General features: G+C 42.6%; 1 protein-coding gene across 4 annotated transcripts in view; it reads right to left on the bottom strand.

The window, feature by feature from the left end:
- The window catches only part of LOC144667848 (phosphatidylinositol 5-phosphate 4-kinase type-2 beta), a 96,524-nt gene that overhangs the window by 27,400 nt on the left and 50,857 nt on the right, over window positions 1-18,267 (bottom strand). For all 4 annotated transcript variants that reach the window (XM_078529371.1, XM_078529372.1, XM_078529369.1 and 1 more), the window contains 2 exons: window positions 7,758-7,910; window positions 6,544-6,690 (listed from right to left, as the gene is read on the bottom strand). In XM_078529371.1, coding sequence (XP_078385497.1) covers window positions 6,544-6,690; window positions 7,758-7,910 — 300 coding nt within the window. The remainder of the gene's footprint in view (window positions 1-6,543; window positions 6,691-7,757; window positions 7,911-18,267) is intronic.

Raw genomic sequence — 18,267 nt, 5'->3', positions numbered from 1 at the left:
GCTTGTGCTCATTAATAAGGGGGATGTCAGTATCAGGAATAATATGAGTCAAATTAGAATAGAGCTCCCTCTACTTTATCCCAATTACATGCCTTAACTGCAGTTTCAATAACATATCCCCAGGAGAGATTTCCCTGGTGTTCTGGCCATAATTTATCCCTCAAACGACATCACTAAAACAGAATACCTGGTAGTTTGTGTTTGTTGGAGCTTGCTGTGTACACATTGACATTTGCTACATTACAATAGTGACAACACTTTAAAGGAACCTCATTGGTTGTAAAGGCTTTGGGACGTGCTGAGGCCTTGCAAATTGAAGTTTTTCTTTCTTTACGCCAGTGTGATGGCTTCATATCACACTTCAGGCATCACTTTGGTCTAACCAAGTTAGACTGCACATTTAATATATATTATTTTAGTTTTGTACCGTGAGAGATGATGGGAACTTTGGTGAGGTCAGATGAGATCATTTGCCGCACTTCTTTTGATGTAAGAAGCTGTTCGGAAAAAGCAAAGTCTGGCCCTAAGTGCCACACATGAAGTTGTCCCTTGCTGGTGATGCAGGATAATCTCCGCTGACACCTTGCTGCAGGCACCTGCTTTGGAGTTTCTGATACACCATATGAAGTCGTGGTGATGTCGCCATTTGCATCGGTTGTCAGTGAGCGTCTCCCACTTGTTGAGATTAATGTTAAGAGCTTTCATGTTTTTTTTAAATTCTCTCATGGATTGCGGGCGTTGGCTGGCAAGGCCAGCATTCGCTGCCCATCCCAATTGCCCTTGGCTTGCCAATAGGCCATTTCAGAGGGCAGTTAAGAGCAGCCACATTGCTGTGGGTCTGGAGCCACATGTGGGCTAGACGAGGGTTTTTAACAACAATCGACAATGATTTCATGGTCGCCATCACTGAGACTAGCTTTATATTCCAGATTTATGAATGGAATTCAATTTCCACCAGCTGCCGTGGTGGGATTTGAACCCATGTCCCCAGAGCATTAGCCTGGGCCTCTGTATTATTAGTCCAGTGACATTACCACTATGCTACCATTTCCCCTATCTCATGTCTCTGGTTTTGCACCATGGACCTGTATGCATTAGGAACTGAGCTGAGACTTTTCCCACTCATTTTACGTAAAACTAATAAATATAAAGAGAAAGCAAGACATGACCTGCAGTCTCTCAGTCTGGCTGGATTCAAAACCATGTTCCGGCGATGAGGACAGTGCCCTAACAGTGCTCTTGTCAACTCCTTCCTTTACACACAATTTCCTGGAAATGAGAGCCAGAACTCAGGGGCACAGGGCATAGGTCTTAAATGTGATCTTATATACAATCATGTGTTCCTGAGATTAATTTTGTTATCTTTACAACAGATGACACTTGAGAGAGTTTAAGGGCATTTTTACATTACTAGAATGCAACCAAAGGCATTTTAATCCTCCACTGTCTGTGCTCCAAATAACCTTTCATTTAAAATATGAAGAGAACAACAGCACTGCCGATTTACCAAACCGTGGATCTGTGAATCTATTGAGACCACCAGCGTCTGCAAGGCAAATGTGGGGAGCTGACCCTCACGTTTGCACTGATGGAGCTCACAGGTTTATAGACAGGAGGTGGCTTTCAGCCCATGGCTGACTTTTTGCCACAGCAATCCAAAATTAATCCCACTGCACTGCTTTCTCACAATAACCCCACATCTTCCTGTGCTTCTAACATCTATGCAATATTTCCACAAGAGATGACATTGCCTCAACCACTCCGTATTCCAGCAATCCTTTCTACAAAGCAATTTCTCCTCACCACTCTTGTCGTTCTAGTAGCAATAATTTAAAAATTGATGCCCCCCCCCCACTTCCCACCCTTCCCGCCGATCACTGACTCATCAACTGTATACTCAAATCAACATTTTATACACCTTGAATTTTAAAAAAAAATATTCTTTCACGGGATGTGGGGGTCCCTGGGAAGGGCAGCGTTGGTTGCCCATTCCTAATTGCCAAGTGGCTTGCTCGGCCATTTCAGAGGTTAGTTAAGAGTCAACCATTTTGCTTTGGGTCTGGAGTCACATGTAGGGCAGGCCTGGTAAGGATGGCAGATTCTCTTCCTTAAAAGGGCATTCATGGGTTTTTAACCACAATTACAGAGGCTAGCTTTCAGTTCCAGATTTCATTCATTGGCTGGATTTAAATTCTACCAGCTGCTGTGGTGGGTGGGATTTGAACCCTTGCCCCCAGAACGTTAGCCTGGGCTCTGGACCAATAGCCCAGTGACATTACCATTATGCCACCATCTCCCCCACCAACGTTTATAAATTTTAACATTTTATAAGCAGGTAGGGACAGTTGTACACAACAAAATCATAATTCTGAAATATTGCAGCTTTCAATTATTAATGGGCACTGTGCCTTTAAGATTACTAATAGTCCGCTGGCTTTCGCTAAGGACCCCCCCCCACCCACCCACCCCCCGCCAGCTTGGTGGGTTTTCCTTTGGTAGGTCATGCTGATAAATACCATCTCCACATCAAAGTTTACTTTGAAATTTGCTTTGACAATAGAAACTTAGAAAAGGGGCAAAGCATTCAGCTTGCCGCATTTAATCCTTTTCCAAGCCTGTTTATAGCACAGTTTAAAAGGAATTAATTATAGAGTTGAAAATTACAGGAACTATGTTTTATGGTTCATGTAGCACTTTCACAATGCTGCAGTCAGGGGTCTGACTCACAGCGCAGGCCAACATTCAAATGTGCCACCCACAGTTGTGATGTGTTTTAATCAGAGAGGGGGGGGGTTGGCAGGCAGACATTGAGACAAAAAGTCCTCCTTCATTCTCAAAGAACGATTACTTAAATGATCATTTCCCCTGTTATCAGCATCATTTTGGGGGAAGAGGGTGGTTGAGGGCAGGCGAACTGCCCCTATTCACTCCTGCCGCTTTGAACATCGCCTGTGATCAAACTGGCAGATCGGGGAATCTGTACGTCTAAATTGTTCACATTGCTACCACCAGCTTTGTGGTCTCGATTGCTAAGGGACAAGACAAGGGTTTGCAAAAATAATATGGCTGGCAATGAACTAAACGGGGCACCTCTGGTTGCCGTTTGTAAATCACGCTGGCTTTTCATGTTATTTTACAGAAAAGAATCATAGAATGGCGCAGGAGGCCATTCAGCCCATTGTGTCTGTAGCCAGCTCTCTTGCAAGAGCTACTACCTAGACCTACTCCCCAGATTTTGCCCCATAGCTCCGCAGATTCTTTTCTCTCCAGGTAATTATCCAATTCTCTTTTGAAAGTCAAAATTAAATCTGCATCCACCACACTCTCAGGCAGTGCCTTCCAGATCCTAACCATCCCATTCTAAGAAATTTTTTCCTCATGTCGCCATTGCTTCATTTGCCAATCACCTTAAATTGGTGTCCTGTGGTTCTCGATTCTTCCACCAATGGGAACAGTTTCTCCCGATCTATTCTGTCCAGATCCCTCATGATTTTGAACACCTCCATCAAATATCCTCTCAATTTTCTCTTCTCCAAGGAGAACATCCCTAGCTTCTCCAATCCATCCATTTAACTGAAGCTCCTCATCCTATTCTCATCCAAATCTTTTCTGCACCCTCTCTAATGTCTTCATATCTTTCCTAAAGTGTGATGCTCAGAACTAGACACAATACTTCAGCTGGAGCAGAACCAGTGTTTTACACAGGTTTATCATAACTTCCTTGCTTCTGTACTCTATGCCCCTATTTATAAAGCCCAGGATCTCGTATGCTTTGTTAACTATGTTCTCAACTTGCCCTGCCACCTTTAATGATTTGTGGGCATATAACCCTAGGTCCCTCTGCTCTGCACCCCCTTTAGAATTGTACCCTTTATTTATATTGCCTTTCCTCATTCTTATAATGAAGCACTTCACACTTCTCTGCATTAAATCTCCCATTCCATTAGCCTAGCCATGTCCTTTTGAAGTTTCACATTATCCTTCACACAGTTCACAATACTTCCAAGTTTTGCACCATCTGCAAATTTTGAAACTGTTCCCTGTACGCCCAAGTCTAGGTCACTAATATATAGCAAGAAAAGCAGGGTCCTATCACCGACCCGAGGACCCCCACTATAAATCTTCCTCCATCCGAAAAATAACCATTCACCACTGCTCTCTGCTTCCTGTCACTCTGTGAATTTTGTATCCATGTTGTGACTGTCCAGTTTATTCCATAAGCAACTTTGCTCACAAGTCTGTTATTTGGCACTTTAGCAAATGCCTTTTGGATTGATTTTAAAGACAATTTTTTTTATGCCACTTCCTCCCCTTTTTCCTTCTTTTCTTAAGTTGCTGACATTTGTTGGGGTCAAGTTCCATTAACACCAGTCACTCTCCACTATTGAGCCCAGACCCTGAGCCCGATCATGGACTCATCCAACATCCATGCCTACGTACTTGCCAGCAGAGATGATCAGAAGTGGCAACCTGATTGAAATCTCCCCCTCCCTATCCCAGGGGCACTGAAGCTGAATTTAGTGCCCACCTGCCCTGGCGTGGTTGGAACCAGCAAAATGGGCACAGTGGCATTGTGGTTTATTACTGGTCCAGTGATCCAAGACCTGGGCTAAAAATCCAGAGATGCAAATCAAATCCCATCACAACAGTTAAGGAATTAGATACACCTGGAATAAAAAGTAATGGTAACCCTGAAACTGCTAACTTGCCATAAAAACCCATCTAGTTTACTAACGGCCTTTAAGGAAGGAAACCTTACTCAGTTTTCCTATATGTGGTGGCAACATGGTTGACTTTTAAGTGGCCTGGTAAGCCACTCAGTTGTGCCAAAAATACAATCCACGTGGACTGCATCAGTTAAAAAAAGGAGACTCACCACCAACCTCTCAAGGACAGTTAGGAATGGGCAATAAACACTGGCCTTGCCAGCAATGTCCACATCCCATGAATGAATAATAGGAAAAAAAAGAGTAAATCTGAAGCTTGCTAGGTTATGGCTCAGCTATTCAGTTGATATACTTTATGAGTCACTATGGGGGGAGGCTAGCTCAGAGTTTTAATCACAGAGAGGATTGGCAAGCAGATATCAAGAATAAGCAAAGGCTTGTTCATTTAACAAGAGTAAGCATTTGCATTTAAACAATTGCTTCACCCACCAAGTGACTTCATGTGGGGAACTTGGAAGAAGAATTTTTCAGACTCACCAAAATAGGTTTCTATTCACAGCTGGAATTCTGAACATTTCTTGTTAACAGACTGACCTGTGAATCAGCTCCATGTTTTCAATATGAACATTCAGCAGCTAATGTAAATGTTTTGCTCATATTAAAAAGCCCCAACTAATTTTGCCCTCGCCTCCAATGTTTACAACTCCTTACCAGGATATGGTACCTTGCCCAAATGGCTATTATTCAAGAGTAAGCCTCATCAGCGAATATCAGAAAGCTATTTCCCTATGCCGAGCATTACAGACATGTACGTGCTGTCCCTGGTTAACATTCATACACATGAACTTCAAGCATATCACTGGAACAGAGATCAAGAGCAGGAATCCTGGCTGATGTATTCCCCTTCCACAGTTCCAGAGTACAAGGCTAAAGGCAACACCCCTTTCGCCATTGAAGTCAGTCAGCTCAACGCCACACATGAGGGAATCAATTCAAGATCTTCCTTATGTGTGGGGCTCATGATGTGCTAAGCCATTGGGGAACTAAACTAAATTTTAAATGTTTCAATCATTAATAGTTTCTTTCTAAAATAAAAACGTTAAGAAGCAATGGAAGTTATTTTGCCGCAGCGCAAGCATGAATTTCACTGGGTAAGGCGACTGCTTGTAGGTACTGAGGACTATAAAGGACTAATTCTATAAAAGGAAGAAGAATACATTGAAAGGGCAAGAGCTAACTTTGACAGTAGTGGTTAGAACTTAAAGCATTTTGTACAGAAAAGCACATCAGTCTCTCCACTCAGAATGTTCCACAGATGCAACAAAATCCACCTCGTCACCACTGTCCTTACAAGTGCTTTATTAGCTCCTTGTGCCCCCAACAAACTGACTTCAAGATCCTCAATTTTAAGCACCCCTATAGCTTTGTTATTCCTTACATGACTGATCTTTCCTAGCCACATGCCCTTACTTACACCTTTTTGACATTAAATTACTGTTGGATTCCAATCTTCTCTCCCACCATCAGAGGCAGTTCCTTGAGACAGTGAGTCCCTTTCTTTTGGAGCATTCTCCCTGTACCACTTCATGTTGTAACTCCTCTCACTGCCTTCAAAAGCCTCCCAAAACTCACTCATTGATTATGCCTTTGCTCTCCCCATAGTATCTTCGCCTGCTTTTCCTCCCTATTCATTGCATTACCATTCACATTTGAAAATACTTTTATGTATGGAGAGCTATATAAATCAACTTTTAGCAAATTATAGTTGCCCTTCTAACACAGAAATGAACAAAGTTCTACTGGTCTAACTGGCTTTGAAAGAGAAACATGCGGAGAAATTCTGATGTAGGTGACATGTTTCTGTCTGGGATATTACCTTCAGGTCGTATTTCCTGTGGACAGTGAGTCTGTGACTAAACACATTCCTCGTTACAGTCATGTAGGTTTCCACTCCATCTACTGTTAACCGGTACATGCCCAGGAACTGAGGAAGAAGCGTGTTGCCATGGCATTCCACAATATACTAGAAAAATTAAAAAATGTTTTCACAAACAGAGCAAAGTCAAATACGAACATATGTTTTTGTTATATTAATTGTTATTAATTTTAGTTGCTATTTTATATACTCCTCTAAAGAAGGCACAAACTCCTGCTGGGGATATGGCTCCACAGGTACTGGCCATTTTTCAAGATAGTTAGTGAGCATCAATGCATTGTTCAACCATGGAGGACAATCACAGATAAGCCCCATCCTATTCTCACTTTCCAGCAGAAATCACAGCCTTAGCAGCAAGAAACCAGGTTGATTTTTCTCCACCTTAGTCCAAGGGGACTGAGTCCATCTACTGCCCCCAATTAACCCAGCAGAGACTCAGAAACAAACTTTTCAATCTGAATGGCCCAGCATAACACCAGGTAGTGCTTTTACAAACCACAGAAGCCATAGAACCCCCATCTGCTGTTAATTTTTAAACATTTTGATTTTGAACAAACAAGAAGTGCTGTAACTTCTTAAGATGTATTAAATCCTGGTGCAGGCAACATGCTTTTCCCGTCTAGGATATTACCTTCAGGTCATATTTCCAGCGGACAGCAAGTCTGTGACTAAATACATTTCTTGCGGATTAAAAGTTGGTTTCGTGATTCCCCATCCTGCCCGCTTTCATTGAACCTGATTTGAACTCTGTGCCCACTGCAAGTTTCAACATCCAAATCCCAGCCGGCTGTCATTCATATCAAGGTGGCAGCCAAAGACTTCAAGTTTTAGTTGAGGGTGGCTCCCTGCCCAGTTTCAAACCAGTTTTAAGAGGTTGACCAAATATAAACCAGACAAAAAGGACAGGAATCCTTCCCTTCCTCGCTACTGCCACATCTCATGATGGGAACGTTTTAGTTATTGAAGTTTTAGATACATTTTCATCAACAAATAAAACACCAGAGCTCAAGCTTAATTCAGCTCTCACTTCCCTTGTCCTCACCATATCTCCTGCCAGTTTTAACGTACTGCATGTTTAATGCTTTGGAAACTCCAGGTCCCAACCTTTGTCACAGCAATTAATTAAACCAAATATAGCCTGCGTCCAACCGTACCTGGTGGTATTTTTTTAAAATATTGTGCATCTCTGCTACGTCTTCACTGGTTATCGTTTTAATGACGAATCTCTTGTCGTATGTGGTGAGGAACCGGGCTCCCATTCTATTCTGCGCATCGCTGTTTAAGGGGGCGCTCCTTGTAACTGAGTTCTGAAAGAAAGAACAGATTTCAATTACAAATCGCAGAAAAACCTTCTGAACAAATGGCACATGGGTTAACATCGCCCACTGCGTCTTCTTTATCCAGACAGTGGTTAGAGTGTGGAACTCATTCCACAAGGAATAGGTGGGACAAGGAATATGGATGCATTTTACAGGAAGCTGGGTAAACATGAGGGAGAAGAAATGGAAGGCTGTGCTGATAGGGTTAGGTGATGTGGGGTGGAAAGACGCTTGTGTGGTGCCCGAAACGTTGCCCTGCAATTCATTTTCCTTTTCAGATAATGATCTAATTCCCTTTTGACAGCCTCAGTTGACCCAGCCTCCACCACACTCTCAGGCAGGGCATTCCAGATCTTAACCACTCGATTGACCCTGCCTCCACCACACTCTCAGGCAGGGCATTCCAGATCCTAAACACTTGCTGTGTGAAAAAGTTTTTCCTCATGTCACCATTGCTTCTTTTGCCAATTGCCTTAGATGTGCCATCTGGTTTTTCACATTGAGTTTCCAGTTTTCCTCATTCTTCATAATCGTTATCTGCTTTAATCAATATTACTAAGGCCATTCATTGCTTCTCCTGATGTTTGGCTCTTGCTCCTCATAAGTGTTAAATGTACCATTCTGTATGCTCTCCAGTTCCCAGTATCACCATTATGTTCAAATCAAGACTCATCACCTCCAGTGTTGCCATCGGGTATAAAGTGCAATGAAACTTAACTTAAGCAAAGACATTTAAAGCTGTATAACATGGAGGTGGAAAGTGACTATTACTGAATTAAGAATATTGGATAACATTGCAACCTATAGACATAAGCTGCAATCTTCCTCAATATCTTCATCTGACTGGTTGGTACTGATAATATAGACATGTCTAGTGGCAACAATGCAACATTTATAGACCTGAAGCACAGATATGCCTGCTTAAGGTTGCAGCTTAGAAAAATGTAGGCGGTGTACTGGGATCTTAAACAGGAGGTTATTCTCCTACCTGACTCTGAACCGAGGAAAATAAGTGTCTGATCTCTAGCATTACAATGGGAAGGAGAGATACAATTACATGCAAAAATTCGTAGGAACATAATAAATCGGAAGAATAGGCCATATGTACCCTCAAGTCTGCTCTGCCATTCAATATGATCTTCTGGTTGATGGTTAATCTTCTACCTCAACTACATTTTCATGCCCTATCTCCATATCCCTCGACTCCCTTAATGTCAAAAAAAATCTATCTCAGCAGTGAATAAACTCAGTGACGGAACATACACAGCTGTCTGGGTTGGAGAATTCTAAAGATTCACAATCGTCCAAGTAAAGAAATTTCTCCTCACCTCACTCCTAAATAGTTGACCCCTTATCCTGAGACTATCACCCATAGTTGCAGAATCTACAGCCAGGGGAAAACAGCCTCTCAGTATCTATCCTGTCAAGCCCATTTGTTGAATAACATTTTCATGCAGGGACATGCAGTGGAGCCTGGCTCCATATGTTTAGAGGTAAAACAGCAACTTAGCCAACCACGACCTTAAATGTTGCGGTTCACTCAGTTTCTCCCTGCCTGATCTCTCCGTCCGAATTAGCTACCATCTTCCTTCAAATTAATGGCAGGAGTCTTCAAGCTGAAAATCTTGGCTTCTTTTCACTCCAAGCTTCATGCTTAAAGTGTATTTTCTCCTAAATTCCAGTCTGGTACCAAACAACAACACACCAAAAAAGAAAAGGAACAAAAAGTCTTATATACACTGCCAACATACATACATTTTCTGCACTCCTTTGTGCTGGGAAACAATGGAGTACTTATTCAGTCTACAGATTTGACATGCGTAACATAGCCCAATTACCAGGTTTTACAGTATACAGGCACTTTGGCATTAATTAACGATTAAATGCCAGAACTTCCACAAAAGCTGCTCTCAAAATAGCAGCTTTGCCCAAGGCTGTTTCACTTTCATAATTTTAGAAACTAAATTAAGTTACTCAGCATTTTTGAGAAGCCTGGTTGTAAGCACATGCTAAGACAGGAACACAGGCAGAGAGGCCGACTTGCATTTATGTACCATTTTATCATGTCTCTCAGAAATGCCCTCAAGTGATTCACAATCAACGAATTCCTTTGAGGTTCAGTGACTACAGATATGCAGGCAAACACCAAAGTTGTTTTAAAGACAACAAGATCCCACAAAGAACAGTTAAACAGTAAATAGTCAGTTAATCAAGTCAATTTTTGTGGTGCTGGTTGAGAGGATCATTGGCCTGGAGAGCTCTCTGCTTTTCTTTGGTTAGTGCCACAAGATCCAAACAAGAGCAGGCATAGGGGTTCAATGTCTCATCCCCGAACAGCACAATGCTCCGTGGGTACTGCACTGGGGTGCCAGCCCAGATGAGGAGCTTATGTCCAGAAGTGGGATTCGAACCCATTGCTTGCAGACTCAGAGCGTTGCTACCAACTGAAGCCAAGCCGCCATTTAAAAGCAGTTGAAAAACGAAATGCAAAATAACAATTCATCCAGTTTAACCAGTTCATTTTCAAATATGCACAAATATCATGGATTCATGAACACAAGTAAATAGTGGCATCAACCCTCCTTCCAGACTCAGCTAACAAGAATCCACAGCACTACAACCCTCTTCTCAGAAAGCTGCATTTTGTATAGCAATGTTCAATAACATTACAATCTAATGCATTCCATCTTTCATGTCCACGGCAAGATGGATGAAAGCATTCAATACAGAGACCCACTTTGGAAGTTGGCCTTTATAAGCCTGTGAGAAAGCACATTATAAAAGGTGCTTTTTTAACATTTTAATGATTCTCCATTAAACCCTTGAGCACAAAAAGAGTCTTTCAGCTTTTAATGAGACAGCTTCTTCTTCCAACACAAGACCTGCAACAACTAAACCTTTTCTCTGAAAGCATCTGAAGATGAGTGGCACAAAGAATTTCAAAATCCAAGAATCAAAGAATATGTGTCAATTCATCCTGGTTTTGAACCAAATCAAAACTATCACAGTAGTTTTTTTTTCTTATCCTGGCCCACAAGCCTCAAAGGGGTTTATAACAGTTATAAAACTTTTTTTTTGTTTTTTTTTAAAAATCCTGCACTAACCAGCCATAACTTCACTGATGTTTCTTCTCTCAAAGCATTACACAAGCAAGACTCTTGCAGTAAGTTTATGAAGTGGCCATGAGGCCCAGTGGAACCCCGGAGCGCTTTATAAGCACAGCTTCACACTGCGCTATAGTCCTTTTGGTGTCAAACTCAAGTGGAACAGCCTGGCCTCCTCAGACAGGGTAGGGGAAGGAATTTGCACTTTCCTTGGTTTTAACATGCCCTGGAATCAGATCGAGACATAAATCCAGATACATGCTGCCACACAGCTAGTGCCATCTGAATTTGCATGGCAATTTAAATGCATCTTACATTAAAAAGATGCATCAAAAAACATTATATGGGCAAGGGGTGTGTCTAATGGAAAGAAAGAGCTTGCATTTGTATAGTATCCTTCACATCCTCTGGGCATCCTAAAGTGCTATACCAGCCAATATCTATGCAGCAACCAATTTGCACGTAGACAGTCTCATGAGAAAAAAAATGAACGAGTGACCCGTGATTTCGTTTTTAGTCATTTTTGCCTCAGGGGAGAATGCTGGTCTGGACACCCAGAGAACGCCCAAACTTTCTTCAAAATAGTGCCATGGGACTGTTCATGCCCACTTAGTCAGGCAGAAGGGGCCTCTATGTAATGCCTTCCCAAAAGGTAACAGCTCCAATAATGCAGCTCTTCTTCAGTACTGCACTGCAGTATCTGGTCTGAGAGGAAAATACTGCAGATGCTGGAAATCTGAAACAAAAACAAAAAATGCTGGAAAAACCCAGCAGGTCTGACAGCATCTGTGGACAGAAAGGCAGAGTTAACATTTCGAGTCCGTATTCTTCTGTTCGGTATCTGGTCTACTGGGTCGAGAGGACAACCCAGGGCCTAGTTCCCTACCTGACGCCCACACAGCCCATTTCTCCTGGATCCAGTTCTTTTCACACCCCCATCCTCCCTCAGCTCCAATCTGAGATATAGAGAGTACGAGAGACAGAGGCATGCAGAGATAGGCATAAATAGAGCCTGATACAAAAAGAAAAAATGAGAACAAATGTGGGATTGTACAAGGTGGGGGGTGGGGGGGAGGATTGGGAGAAAGAATTAGTGACAAGAAAAGTCAGTTACATAAAGATTTCTTTACATTTTTGTGAGCAACTCAGACACACGAGAAAAACTAGTATGTAAACAGTTAAGTACACTCTACTTTTCAACTCTTGGATTTCAGACAAATGCATCAGTTATTCTGACTGAAGCTATGGTTTGTAACAAACTAAATTCATTGTGGAAGAAAGATGTGAAATGATAGAACTGTCAGCAGGCAGCTATTATGTTCAAATTCTACATCTTGGAGATTTTTGCACAAATTGCGCGAGAGGCCGTATTATTGGCAGCAAGTTGAAAGCGAGCCACCCCCTTTAATCCTTCAGGGAGAAAAATGACAAGCATGCCGGGCAACGAGGATCTACAGTGTGTGAGAAGGGAAGATGAAGAAAAGGCCACTGTTTCCTAGTTAGCTGCCCCATGTCAACTGTCATCAATCATTTGAGTTTTAAAAAAAGGACAGAAAATGATCAGGGTTATTAGTTGAAAAGACAGCAGAAGTCTGTAAAATTGTCTTGATGTCAGGGGCCCAGTAATCTCTCTAACAAAAGGATAAGGGTGCACTGGTTTGTAACAGGGAAGGTATCTATAACTTCTAGTGTGATGCAACATTTATACAAGCAGATCAGACTGCACAACACACAGAAAACATTGCAACAGGCATGCAAAAATAAACAGCACTGCCTTTGTAAAGTTAGGTTAAACCAACCGCAATTTGCTGTCAACTGGTAGGTGCTCACTCATGCTAAGGTGTGATTTCTTGACAGTCTGTTACAGTGTTCAATTGATCATTCTTCCCTTTAACTCTGGCATTGCCCTGATTTGACACCCTCATGGATGTTCACATAAGCACCCTCACATGCAAAGACTTGGAAGTATCTGAGTGCAAACGTTACAAGAGAGCTTAATGGATGGTGGTCATACACGGGAGCCATGGCTGATTTTTTCTCCCCCCTCCTTCTCTAGTTCTGAGGTACCAAGACCAAATGTAGCACCCTCCTGCCACACTGGCCAAACTGCCACAGACTGGGGATTCACCCTAACCTCCTGCTCTGTATCGTTCAGTTCGACACTGGACAACACAATTTACCAATTCGGCTATTAGGGAACTACAAGAAGTTTGCAGAGAAATTATGAGGGGTATAGATAGGGTAGGCAGGAAGGAACTTTCCCCCTTGGTGGAGGGATCAATAACCAGGGGGCATAGATTTAAGGTAAGGGGCAGGGGGTTTAGAGGGGATGCGAGGAAGAATTTTTTTACCCAGAGGGTGGTGGGAATCTGGAACTCACTGCCTGAAAGGGTGGTAGAAGCAGAAACCCTCATAACATTTAAGAAATATTTGGATGTGCACTTGCAATGCCATGGCATACAAGGCTATGGGCCTAGTGCTGGAAAATGGGATTAGGATAGTTAGGTACTTGCTTGACTGGCGCAGGCTCGGTGGGCCGAAGGGCCTTTTTCTGTGCTGTAGACCTCTATGACTCTTATGAGAAAATGATCGTGGCTTGGTGGTGATTTAAAACCGCTCACCCCCAAACAAATCCAACAATGCCATCTTAACCAGAATGGGATACATGAAGGAGGAACAAGAATAAATCCTAAGCATCAAAGTTACTTCAGCAAGGTTTAAAAGCTCTGAGAGACTAAATTGGTGCCTAAAACCTAGATATGTTTAAGTTTAGCATTTTGCCATTACAGCAATTAATTTATGGAAGTAAATTGCAATTAAAGTTTCAGTCAAGAACAAAGATATACTGGAAAACTTTTAACTCATCATAAATGCTGCAGCAACTGAAACTAGTCTGGCTTATGGTGTATGGTCGTTGTTGTTATCTTGGAAACCGTTATACAGCTGGGAGATCAAAGCTGTTGTTTGAACACATCTGTGTAAAAGGCAGAACTAAAATCTATAACCAGACTAGTCTTTATTTTCAACCACAGTGAAGTCTGTCTGCAGTGGAGAGCTTTGGTGAAACTCATCAGAAAGGGAAGCAGGCAGAAGCATGTACAACCTGTGCTGATGATAAGGCTGTTTTACAAAACAGGAATGCTTTTGCTTCACATTGCTCTACATTGAACTGCATCTGCCCACCGATCAAACTGGCTGATGTCCTCCTGCAGTTTCCCACACTTGTTAGTGCCTGAAATGTGAACATGTTTCACTTGCAACCATTGTCCCTCACCTTGATAAAAACAAAAAAAAACCCCTAAAAAACGGATGAAATACACAACATAGAACCATAGAAATGTTACAGCACAGGAGGCGGCCATTCGGCCCATCTTGTCCATGCCAGCCCGAGGGCACCCAGATGCCCTTTCTAATCCCACCTTCCTGCACCCAGCCCATAGCCCTGCAACTTACAGCACTTTAGGTGCAGATCCAGGTACTTTTTAAAAGAGTTTAGAGTTTCTGCCCCTAACACCAACTTGGGCAGCAAATTCCAGACCCCCACTACCCTCTGCGTAAAAAAGTTCTTCCTCATGTCCCCCCTACACCTTCTGCCATTTATCTTGAATCTATGTCCCCTGGTTCTAGAACACTCCACCAAGGGAAACAATTTTATCCTGTCCACTCTATCTATTCCCCTCATAATTTTGTACACCTCAATCAAGTCACTTCTCAGCCTTCTTTGTTCCAAGGAAAATAACCCCAACCTATCCAATCTCTCCTCGTAGCTACACTTTTCTAACCCTGGCAACATTCTTGTAAACCTCCTCTGCACTCTCTCCAGAGCTATTACGTCCTTCCTGTAATGTGGTGACCAGAACTGCACACAATACTCCAGTTATGGCCTCACCAGTGTTTTATACAATTCCAACATTATATCCTTATTTTTATATTCTATACCTCTACCAATGAAGGAGAGCATTCCATATGTCTTCTTTACAACCTTGTCTACTTGAACTGCTGCCTTCAGGGACCTGTGTACTTGTATGCCAAGATCTCTCACTTCATCTACCCCTCTTAGTATATTTCCATTTATTGCGTAATCCCTGTAACTGTTTGACCTCCCTAAATGTATGACCTCACACTTCTCTATGTTAAAATCCATCTGCCACTTTACTGCCCACTCCACCAACCCATCTATATCGTTTTGGAGATTATGGCTATCCTCTACATTATCCACTACTCGGCCAATCTTTGTGTCATCTTCAACATAGGTTGAAGTTCAGTTACAAGACCCTTCATCAGAAACTAAAATGCTAATCTGTCTTCTTCTCTCAAATGACAATAGACCCACTAGTATTTCCAATAGTTTCTATTTTGGTTTTGCAACATTTGCAAACTTTGGCTTTGAACTCCAAAGGTCTTTATCATTACACCATATGTGAATAATTCAGGAACTCTGGGCATTGTAACTATAATCATGTCATGTCTCTAGGTTCAGCAGCTTAGCAGGTGGAATTTAACAGTATTGTTGTTTGCCTGTTGAAGATCTGAAATCAAATCATACAACCAAGAAATTAAATATTATTTGTACCTTAAGGCATGGTACTGAGCCAGGAAGGTCCCAAGTTTAATATACAATCTGTATATTTTGTTAAATTCATTCAAGATTGCTCACTTGCCATTGTGCTACACCCTTCCACCACCCCACCTCCTCCTCCCCTCACTTCCACCCATTCATCTTTTCCCCACCTCTGTCTCCTCCCTGTTCCAAGTCTATGCCTTGAGACTTCAGATTCATGGCACCTAACCTTCTTCCCTTTCGGATACTTGCTGCCTCAGCTTGTGCTTGTCCTCAATATCTTACCGTCCCAGTCCAGATCAGGCTTCCTAGCTTTAAAAGTTTTGGACACCCAATCTCAGGAAGGAAATATTGGCCTTGAAGGCGTACAGTGCAGATTTATCAATCTCTTGACAAGAGAGTAAAGGGTTAAATTATGAGGACACATGGCATAAATTGGTTTGTATTCATTTGAGTTCTGATGGTTGAGGCGTGTAAAATGATAAAGGTACTCTATGGGGCAATATGGAGGAACTATTTCCTGTGGTGTGAGAATCCAGAACATGAAGGTAGAATCTTAAAATTCTACCGATGCCAGGCCATTTAGGTGTGAAATCAGACAATGGCTAGTGTAAATCTAGAACATGGATTCCCAAAAGGTTTTGGATGCTGGGTTAATTGAAATTTTCAAGACAGAGATCAATAGAGCTTTGTTAGGTAAGGGCAGCAAGGGATATGGAGCAAGATAGGTAAATGAGAGTTAGGGTATTGATCAACCATGACCCAATTGAACAGCAGAACAGGTTTGGGCTGAATGGTTCCTACGTTTCAAAGGGAAATTGAGCTCCATGTGGGAGGAAGAGCCAGGTTAGGGGATTGAGGTTTATAAGACGGCAGAATTGTGAAAGGTGATATTTCAGTCAGTGGGCAGTGGGCAGTGATGGGATGGTGCGGAAAGGGGCAGAGCAATAGGTAAGATTGAGGAGAGAGGAGGGTATCGACAGAGGAGACTTGGGGGTGGAAAAATCTACTTGCAGGCCTTGACCAAACCATACTGTGTCACCCATCACGCCAGAAAAGAGAGGAGCAACTAACAGCTAGGGGCAAGGAGGTAAAAGGAGGAAAGAGGAGGAAAAGAGGAGATAGCGAAGAAGAGAAAGTGGGCAGAGAGATGAGTGGAGAGGGAGAGAAGCAGAAATACAAAAATGAAAAGGACAGTTAAAGGACTTACCGCATACAACACCATGGAAGACCAATGTTAATATATTAAAGTCTTCCAGGAAGCAAGTGTTAAACTTACAGGAAGTGCATGCATATGCAACTCATTTCCTGTCAGGCTTTTCTAACACCCTTGAATTTTCCTAATTGTTACACTGAACTGTCATTCAATCCTTAGCTTCATCTCCAAGTAAGCTGTTGGACGCTCTTCTGTTGATTATATTAACCCCTAATTGCTCCCTGCACCATCTGATCAGTTTGAGCCATGGTCCTCCGAACCCCAATTCCTAGCTTTGCTACAGGTCAACAGCCGACAGGTACGATTCCCAACTTAGGGTGGTTCTTTCTCAGCTCGCTGCTCCAAAATGCCCCGTCGATCTTGCTTTGGATGCCGATGGTTTTACTTTAGGCACCATATTCCTTGCTTTCTGTGTCGTTGGAAGTCAGGCTCCCAGCAGTTTACAAAGCTATTGAAACCCTCTTTTTGGCCTCAGCTGGCTCCTGACCATATTCCCATCTAGGAGTCGGGAACAGCGTTTCCTGCTGTCAGTGCGGGAGTTTTTTTTCGTAAAAATCCAACCCCTTTTGCTTTCAAGCCCTGCTGGCCCAGCTGTTTTGCCTAAATCTCTTCCCGCTGTGCTTTTCAAGTGCCACATTGAAATTTCTTTTGCAACTTTCTCTGACAATAATATTGATTTCTCGGTCCTATCGCTCCCACTTCTTTTTTGAAATTCTCACTTGCTGCTTCTCTAAGAATCCCGTCTGTTGTACTTTTAACTCTCCATGGCCCACCATTTTATGTGTGCTTTGCTTGTCCAATTCAATATTGGGAAGACTGAAGTCATGGTTTTCGGTCCCCACTCCAAACCCTGTCCCCTAGCTACTGACTTCACCCTTTTCCCTGGAAACAGTCTGAGGTTAAGCCAGTCTGTTCGCAACTTTGGTGTCACATTTGATCCTGAGATGAATTTGCAACCTCATACTTGTGCCATCACTAAGTCCACCTATTTCCACCTCCATAACATTGCCTGACTTCACCTCTGTTTCTGCTCATCTGCTGCTGAAACCCTCATTCATGCCTTCATTACTTCTTTATTCGACTATGTCAACACACTCCTGACTGGCATCCCACATTCTGCCCTCCATAAATTTGAGGTTATCTGAAACTCTGCTACCTGTGTCTTAACTTGCAGAAAATCCTATTCTCCCATCACCCTGTGCTATCTGACCTACATTGTCTCCCGATCAAGCAACACTTTGATTTCAAAACAGTCATCCTTGTTTTCAAAGCCGTTCGTGGCCTCGCTCCTCCCTAGCTCCGTAATCTCTTCCAGCCCCACAACCCTCCGAGATATCTGCGCTCCTCTAATTCTGGCCTCTTGTGCATCCCCAATTTTAATTGCTCCACCACTGGAGGCTGTGCCTTCAGTTGCCTAGGCCCCAAGCTCTGGAATACCCTCCCAAAACCTCTCTGCCTTGCTTT

The sequence above is a fragment of the Cetorhinus maximus genome, chromosome 25, assembly GCF_964194155.1.
Source record: "Cetorhinus maximus chromosome 25, sCetMax3.hap1.1, whole genome shotgun sequence".
Lineage (NCBI taxonomy): Eukaryota > Metazoa > Chordata > Chondrichthyes > Lamniformes > Cetorhinidae > Cetorhinus > Cetorhinus maximus.
The sequence above is the reverse complement of the archived record's forward strand: the minus strand, read 5'-3'. Positions and strand labels throughout refer to the sequence as shown.